Source organism: Pan troglodytes, chromosome X (assembly GCF_028858775.2).
Source record: "Pan troglodytes isolate AG18354 chromosome X, NHGRI_mPanTro3-v2.0_pri, whole genome shotgun sequence".
Classification (NCBI taxonomy): Eukaryota; Metazoa; Chordata; class Mammalia; order Primates; family Hominidae; genus Pan; species Pan troglodytes.
In genome coordinates this window covers 48,977,752-48,986,500 of record NC_072421.2, presented here as the reverse complement: position 1 = coordinate 48,986,500, position 8,749 = coordinate 48,977,752, and the positions used below count along the sequence as shown (strand labels likewise).

At 51.1% G+C, this 8,749-nt stretch overlaps 1 protein-coding gene across 1 annotated transcript; it reads right to left on the bottom strand.

Moving 5' to 3' along the window:
* Positions 1 to 523: 523 nt before the first annotated feature.
* On the bottom strand, positions 524 to 8,331 carry WAS (WASP actin nucleation promoting factor). Its single transcript, XM_016947498.3, has 12 exons — positions 7,967 to 8,331; positions 7,529 to 7,669; positions 6,319 to 6,405; positions 6,116 to 6,218; positions 5,965 to 6,006; positions 5,818 to 5,871; positions 4,997 to 5,171; positions 3,857 to 3,899; positions 3,500 to 3,653; positions 2,887 to 3,293; positions 2,519 to 2,633; positions 524 to 844 (listed from the first exon to the last, which is right to left on the bottom strand). Exons 1-12 carry the CDS (start codon positions 8,096 to 8,098, stop codon positions 789 to 791), a joined length of 1,509 nt encoding a protein of 502 aa, XP_016802987.1. The 5' UTR covers positions 8,099 to 8,331; the 3' UTR covers positions 524 to 788.
* Positions 8,332 to 8,749: the final 418 nt, after the last annotated feature.

Genomic DNA, 8,749 nt, shown 5'->3' with positions numbered 1-8,749 from the left:
CACCTCAGGGTCTTTGCACTGGCTGCTCCCTCAGCCTGGAACCCCTTTTCCCCAAATATTAACTGGGCCGACATTTCTCTCTCTTTAGGTCCAGCACCACCATCACCTACTCCAAGTGACCGTCCCTGACTGCTCCATCTGAATGTTGTTTCATCTGTATCTCTGCCTTACCACTCCACAGCATTTATCATGATCTGCAACTATCTTTTATTTCTATTTGATTTCTTGTTTCTTGTCTGTCTCTTCCCCTAGAATGTGGATTTCACCCCCTAAGGGCAGGAATTCTTGTCTGTTTTTTTTTCCACTTCTTGATTCCTAGCCCCTAAAATAGTACCTGACAATAAATGTTGAAAGACAGAGGGGCAGAAGGAAACAAAGAAATACAGGCTAAATGACTGAGGGAATAAATGAATGAATGAATATATACATGTAAGGCTAAATAAATAAAATGGGATAAATGAATAAAAGGGACTTTGGGGGAAAGGGACCCCATTCCCACATTTGGAATGTAAACAGACTGAGATTTATAGAGAGACAGAAAGACAATTCTTTTATTTTTCTTTAAAAATCCTTGAGTGAAGAGAACTGAGAATTTTTGTATAAAAAGGGCCTTGGGATTGTTGGGTGAGTGTGAGGACCAGGCAGGGATAACAGCATTGGAGGGGTTGGTGGGGAAGAAATGGGGGGTTGGGGGCCTGGAAGAGGAGAGTGGAGGGTGGGCACAGAGCAGGTGGAGGGGGAGCCATGTCCTGCGGGGAGGAGCACAGGGCAGCAAGTAACTCAGCCACTCAGTCATCCCATTCATCATCTTCATCTTCATCGCCAGCCTGGTCCTCCCCTTCGTCTGGAGGGAAAGAGAAAGATAAGATGCCCTGGGAGGTTGGTGGGGGGCTTCATAGGGCCTGGGAGGTGAGGACTGGACCCTGGGGTTCTGAGGTCTCATGCTAGAGGAGGGCAAGTTAGAGTTTCCATTTGGGACAAGAAAGGGATTATAGTTGGGGTCTGAGTTCTAGTTGGAGTTGAAGTTTATGCTGTCAAAAATGTGGTTAGTCGAGATATTGTCAAACAAAGGGTTAATGTTAACCTATTTATCACATAATAGGGTGAATTTAAATAATATTAGCAAAGGTGTGATAATATATTATTGCTTCCTGTCTGGTTAACGCTAATATTTTTGACACATAATGGGGTTAATGACAATAACATCAAAATTAGCTGGGCGTAGTGGCGTGCCTATAGTCCCAGCTACTCGGGAGGCTGAGGCAGGAGAATCGCTTGAACCCAGGAGGCAGAGTCTGCAGTTAGCCAAGATCGCGCCACTGCACTCCAGCCTGGGTGACAGAGCAAGACTCCGTCTCAAAAGAAAAAAAAAATCATTGTCGAAAGATGAAGTTCCTATAGTAGGTTGATACTAATATTTGCATCATATAATGGATTAGTGACAGTATTGCTGACAGATTAAGAGAGTAATAGTAACATTATTATAAAAAGATTAGGTTAACAGCCAGGCCTGGTGGCTCATGCCTGTAATCCCAGCACTCTGGGAGGCTGAGGCGGGGCAGATCGCTTGAGCCCTGGAGTTGCAGAGCAGCCTGGGCAACATGAGAGTAGTGAGAGCTTGGTAGTGAGAGCTCATCACTACCAAAAAAACACCAAAAATTAGCCAGGTATGGTGGCACACGCCTGTAGTCCCAGCTACTTTGGGAGCTGAGGCGGGAGGATCGCTTGAGCCTGGGAGGTTGAGGCTGCAGTGAGCCATGATTGCACCACTGTACTCCAGCCTGGGACACAGAGCGAGACCCTGTTTCAAAAAATTTTTTTAAAAGATTAGATTAGGTTATGTCATAATGAGTTAATGTAAATCTGTTAATACATGGAATTAAAATTAATATTGTCAACAATAGTGTTCTTCATAATATTGTCATCACATAATGGGTTAATTTTTTTTTTTTTTGAGATAGGATCTCTGTCACCCAGGCTGGAGTGCAGTGGCACAATCATGGATCACTGCTGCCTTGACCTCCCAGGGTCAAGCAATCCTCCCACCTCAGCCTCCCAAGTAGCTGGGACCACAGGCACACACCACTATGCTTGACTACTTTTTTTTGAATTTAGTTTTTATGGAAACGAGGTCTCACTATATTGCCCAGGCTGGCCTCGAACTCCTGGGCTCAAGTGATCCTCCTGCCTTAGCCTCCCAAAGTTCCTGGATTATAGGCATGAGCCACCGCGCCCGGCCAGCTGATGTTAATAGTACTGAACATGTGGGAATGACATTAATATTGTGGACACACCCTGGCATTAATGTTAATATTACTGTCAAAGTTGGAGTTAATTATATTATTGTCACATAATGACTTAATGTTAACATTGTCAAAAAGGAGGCTGACACAAGATTCATGTTAATGCTGTCAAACAGATGGGGCTGATGTCACTATTGGTGGTGACTGCTGGGATTGTTTTGAGGCCAGTGCTAGCCCTGGGAGCCAGGTTTGAGGCCCCGGCAGGATCAGCTCACCGGAGGAGTGGATGGCTCTGCTTCTCTTCTGCATCACGTGCATCAGGGCCCCCACCAGTCCCTCTGAGCTCTGAGGTGGTGGCTGCAGCGCTGAGCTCTCTGGGGCCCCAGGGGTCTGCAGCAGGCAGGGATCAGCACAGAGGGCTTAGGGCCTGGGAAAGGAGCATTTCTTCCCGCCCCTCCATCAATATTTTCTCTCCCACACACTCCAGTCCCCTTCAAGGCTTCCCACCAACCTTTCAACCCTATCACTGAATCCCTAAGGCCTGGCACTCTCCTCAGTCCTGGCCTCAGCCCCCCAGTATCCTGACTTAGACGGGACACCCCAGAGTCCTAGACCCCCAATCCTCCATCCTGCCTGTCCTCACCTTGTTCAGCTGAATTCCCTGCCGGATTTGATCCAAAAGTGCTCCCCGACCCCCACCAGGGGCCAGGCCCCCGGCAGGCACCAGAGCAGGAGGGAGTGGGGGAGGGGCTGGTCCATTCCCGGAGCTGGGCGGCGGTGGCGGTGGTGGCGGTGGTGGTGGCATGGGTGGCCCACCAGCTCCAGGGGGTGGAGGGGGCAGTGGTCCAGAACGTCCAGTAGCTGGAGGGGGTGGTGGTGGAGGGCCCCCTCGGCCTGGGGGTGGGGGTCCCCGGGGTGTTGGTGGGGGTGGGGCAACCCCCAAAGGTACAGGGGGCAGTGGACCAGAACGACCCTTGTTACCCCCCACAATAGGGGGCCGGGGGAGCTGGTTCCCTCCTCGAGATGGCGGTGGGGGCGGCGGAAGTGGCTCTGTGGAGGGGGTATAACACATAGCTGTAACTCTCATTGATTTCTTCTGAGCCTCAGTTTTGCTCATTTGTAAAATGGGTACCCCCACTGACCAACTCCTGACTGAAGCAGTATAGGTGCTCCCATAAGGACTGAGTGACTTAGTGCGTATCTTAGCTATGAGCTGCTAGGGCTAGAGAAGGGAGCGTATGGAAGCAGGGGCTCACCCTGGCGCCTCATCTCCTGCCGCACAGCCTCCAGCCCACCCTGGTCCTCAATGAAGTCGTAGATAAGTTTAGAGGTCTCGGCGTCGGTGAGCTGGGCCTCGCTGATTCCTGCCCTGGAGAACAGACTCCGCAGATCCGGGTCGAGGTTGTTCACCTGCCCAGGAGGAAAAAGGCCAGGGGCAGGAGTAGAGGAATAAGGCGAGGAGACAAGCAACATGGATTGTCGTTGGGTCCATCCCAGCAAGGGATCTGAGAGGGGTGTGGGAAGGGCACGGTCTGGGGGTGGGGTCTCAGCAGTGGTCTTTGGAAGGGTGGGTGGAAGTTTAGTGGAGTCCAAGAGACTCTGAAGTTACTCACGTCAAATCCATTCTGGGGGTCCCACCCCACGTGGCTGACATGCCTGGGAGAGGTGAAGAGACTCCAGTGAATCCTCACTGCCCTTCCTTCCCTCCCTTCATAGTGAAACCCTCTTGCCCTCTCCTGCCCAAAGAGACTCTGAGGGGCCAGAATTAATGAATGAGACTGAATGAGTGAATGAGTATAGGCAGGAGTTATGGAATTAGAAGGGCTCCATAGTTTGTGGTGCTGATCCATCCACCCATCCCTCTTTCCCCATCTATTCACCCATGCATTTGTCCACCTATTCATTCACATTCATCTGTTGGACTACTGATCTGTCCATACATCTGTCTCTGCAACTATCTGCGCACATATGTCTGTTCACCCATTTGTCCACCAGTCTGTCCTCACACACACTTGTCCATCCACCCATCCACCTACCCATGTGCCCACCTTTCCATCTATCCATCCACTCATTTTTCTACCCATGCAACCACACACTTCTGTTCACTTATCCATTGAACTGTCCATTCATCCACGTATCTGTCCACCTGTCCATCCCCATCCACCTTGTCTGTGAGCCAATCAGCCTGCATATCAATCTGTCCACACACCTATCCACTCACCCATCTATCTATCCACGCACCTCCCATCAACCCATCCACCCATAAACTCGTCCATCCAACCACTTATCCATTCATTCTTCAGCCCATTCATTCATCCATTCATTTATCCATCCATCCACCCATCCACTCACCCACCTACCCACCAGCTCTTCTCATCCATCATCTACCTCATCTATCTATCCATTCATTCACCTGCCCACCCACCTGCTCTCCTAACAGCCCACCCAGAGTGGGCCCAGGGTGAGGCAAGTAAGGTGCCTAGGGTGCAAAATTTAAGTGAGTCACTCTCAGAGTCAGGAATTACAGTTGCATGCCTCTGAGAGTGAGTGCCTCCTTAAATTTTGTACCCTTGGTGCCTTATTTACCTCTCCCTAGACCCAGCCCTGCACCTACCTATCCAACCACCCATTTACCCACTCAGCCACCCAGCCATCTGCCCATCTGCCCATCCTTCCATTCACTCAGCTGTCCACTTGTTCATGTGCCCCTCCGCCCCCAGGAATCTGTGGGTCCACTGAGGAGTGGCTCTCACTTGAATCCGCTGGGTGCACCAATATCAGCTTTGCTGATCTTCTTCTTCCCTGAGCGTTTCTTATCAGCTGGGCTAGGTCCAGGTGCTGGGAGCCCACGGTATCGTGAACTCGTGATGTCAGGGTTCTGGATGTCCACTGTCGCCAGCCCCAGGGAGAGCGGACCCACTGGAGGGCCTGTGGGGAAAATAGGGTGGTTGGCTCATTGACCCACTTACCAACCAACCAAAGCACAGGGGCAAGAAATGGAAGCCTTGAGGGAAATCTGTGTGTGTGTTGGATGGTCATGGAGGTAGTGGGTGAAGGGTTCAAGTAGGGTCTATGGAGAAGTGGGTGAATCCCACAAACCATTCATACATTCACTGATTCATTCATGTTTTCATTCCCTCATGCTTTATCATTCACTGGCTCATTGACTAATGAATTTGTTAAAATATTCATTTACTCATTTATTCATTCAATCATGCTTTCTTCACTGACTGAAACTTGTCATTTAGTCGTTTATTCACTGTTCATTCATTCACTCATTGATTAATTTACTCAGTCATCCATCTACCTTTTCATTCATTTATCCACATACCCATTCACCTATGCATCTATCTACTTAGACTTTCATCCTCCCATCAATTCATCCCTCCACTCAGCCATCTACCGCCAATCCATCCACCCATCCATCAGTCCACACATCCATGCACCCGCTCGTCCATCCACATACCTATCAATCTACCCATCCATTCACCCACTTACGCACCCATCCAACTCCTCATTCCTCCATCCACTCTTACCCATCCATCCAGAGACACAGGGAAGAATCAGCACGCACCTCCTTGGTCTCCACCTGGATGCGGGGGCAGGGGTGGGAGCCCTCCTCTTCTCTCTGGGAAGATGGAATGTGTAGAGAGCTATCACAGCCCTGCCACAGGTTCCTGGGCTAGCCCCTTATTACCCCTACTTGCACTAGAGGACTCACCTTCATTGGCTGGTGTTGGTGGTGGGGGTAGCTGGCGTCTGTCTGTGGATAGATGGATTGGGAGCCAGGACCATGAGAGGGGACTTTTCTAGTTCCCCACGCTTGCACTCACCTCTGCCCAACTTCCTTTCCTCCCCTGTGGCCTCCTCACCTCCACTTTGCCTCTGATTCCTTTTTTGTATCTTCTCCTGCACGAGGGCCCGGAAGGCCTGGGCCTCGTCCTCGTCTGCAAAGTTCAGCCCTGCTTGGCAGTCCTGCACATACCTTGGGGTCAGCCGCCTCCCAGGTCCCCCGCAACTTTCCCATCTCCTCTCCACACCCCAAGTGAGGCCCGAGGGCTGGTTGATGACTTACATCTCCAGCGAAGGTGTGGAAGAAGGGGGTGGGGGTGGAGTAGACAAGCTGTGAGTACAGCTCCTGTTCCCAGAGCAGCCGACCAGCCTGGAGAGGTGTAGGGTGGGAGGCACAATGGCACTGAGGCACGCCGGGGGTGGCAGGCTTTTGTTAGCTGGGCAAGGAGCAGGGTGTCTGGATTTGGGGGCCTCATAGTCTGGTTTGGAGATTTTCAGCTCAGCACCAGAGAGTTGGGGTCTAAGGGTGTGGATTGTGGGGTATAGTCTGGGAGCCATACACTTTTGTGAGAGGTTTGGATTTGGGGTTTGGGGCCCTAGATCTGGGACTTGGGGGCTTGAATTTCATAATTTAGGACTCTAGTCTTAGGAAGTTGAGGCTCATTCACAGATTCAATCCATGCCCTCCCCCACCACCCCAGCCCCAATTCATGACAAGTAGGATTCTAGTATTTGGGGGTTGGAGTTGAGATTTGAAGTTCAGACACATAGACTTGGGAGTTTCGCGGGGAGTCCAGCTAAAGTAAGTGCAATTTGGGGTTTGTGGAGAGAGTTATGGTTTAGGAGTTTGGTGGATATTTGATAGCCTTGGGATCTGGAAGTTATGCTGGGTCCATCTTTATGGGTTTAAAAGGATGAATTTGGGGCTTAAACCTAGAAAGTTCAGGTCAGGGGATTGTGGAAAAGACTTTTTGCGTAAGAACTACCTCGGTATTTGAGTGTTCAGGAATTTTAATATGGGAATTCTGGGGTCTGTGCTGTGGATTTAGAAGGACAGATTTGGAGTTCAAGGATCAATGGAATATTCAACTTTGGGGTTTGTTGAACAGATTTATGACTTAGGAGCTTGGCAAACATCTGGGGTTCAGGAGTTTTGATGAGAGATTCCTGGGATGCAAAATGTTGAGTTTAGAATAGATTTGAGGTTCAGGTACAAATACAGTGCTCATTTATTGGAATTTGTGGAAAAGATTAGGCTTAGGCAGCAGACTAATACTGGGGGCTTTAGAGATCTTGATACGGAGACTGGGGCCAGTCATTGCAGACTTAGAAAGGCAAGTCAGAGTTTGCCATCTGGATGAGTCTTTGGTTCTGGGGCTCAGGGATTCACTGATCAGGTCTGAGGTCTTGAAGCTATGGACACATATGGACACAGATCTGGGTTTGCGGGTTGAGAACTGGCTTGCAAGTCCAGTTGGGGGTGGGGGGGTCACCTGAAGGCCGTAAAGGCGGATGAAGTAGGACTTCTGGGGGTTATCCTTCACGAAGCACACAGCCCCACAATGCTCCTTGGTCCAGTGCTCAGCTCCAGGGGGCAGCGCCAGGTACAGCTGAACAACTGCAGTGGCCAGCGTCTGGGAGAGGAAAGCAGGGGTCAGTGGAGTCTGGTCAGGGGTAGCCACAAGGTCTTGGAGCCAGACCTGGTCCTTCCTGCCTCATGACAGTCATGGGCCCAAAGGAAGAGCTGCAGCCAGAGGGAAGGCAAGTAGACATTGAGATCTTCCTGGGAAGGGTGGATGATGACGGGAGATTCTAGGAGAGGAGATGATGGAGAGGGAAAGGAGGAGCGGGAGGAGGGGAAGAGAGAGAAGGAGGAGAGGAAGAGGAAGAAACGGTGGGGACGGGGCGGGGGCAGGAGATCCCCAGCTCACCAAGCATTTTCGTCCAAGCATCTCAAAGAGTCGCTGGTTCTCGTGGTCCTGGAGGAGGGTGGAGGGTATGTTCTGCTGAACCGTTGGTGCTCCTCGGCCCCCGGGCCTTCCTCCCATTGGGCCCCCACTCATGGTGCTTTCTGCCCTTGTCTTCTCTGGCGAGGCTCTGGGTGCAGGGTAAGAAAAGGAACTTCCGCAATGAGCAGCAAGGGAACAGGAAATGCAAAAAACCACAAGGGACAAGGGAAACAAGTCCTCCAGGGGCCCCTTGGTGGGCCTGGCCTCCTCGTTAGGCTGAGCTTGGGCCCTCCGCCATCAGATTGGAACCCTCCTCCACTTGACTGCTTAGACCCACCTTTTGGATCAGCTTGGGTCCTCCTCCCACTTTCTTACTCTCTGGGGCCCATCTCCTTCTGACTGGCTCAGACCCTCCTCCCTCTGGCTGGCAGCGAGAGCTTAGCCATCGGCAGCACATCTGTGTGCAGGGCTCCCTGTGGCAAGGAGTAGTCATGGGCCTGGGTGGCCTCCTTCCTAAAGCACCTAGGTAGCCTGAGGCTGAGGCCCGAGGTCCCTAGTCCTGAAGGGTTACTACAGTAAAACTTTTCCTTTTGGCTGGGGACAATAGCTCACACCTGTAATCCCAGCACTTTGGGAGGCCGAGATGAGTGGATCACTTGAGGTCAGGAGTTCAAGACGAGCCTGGGCAACATGGCAAAACCCCATTTCCACTAAAAAATACAAAAATTAGCCAGGCATGGTGGCACACACCTGTAGTCCTAGCTG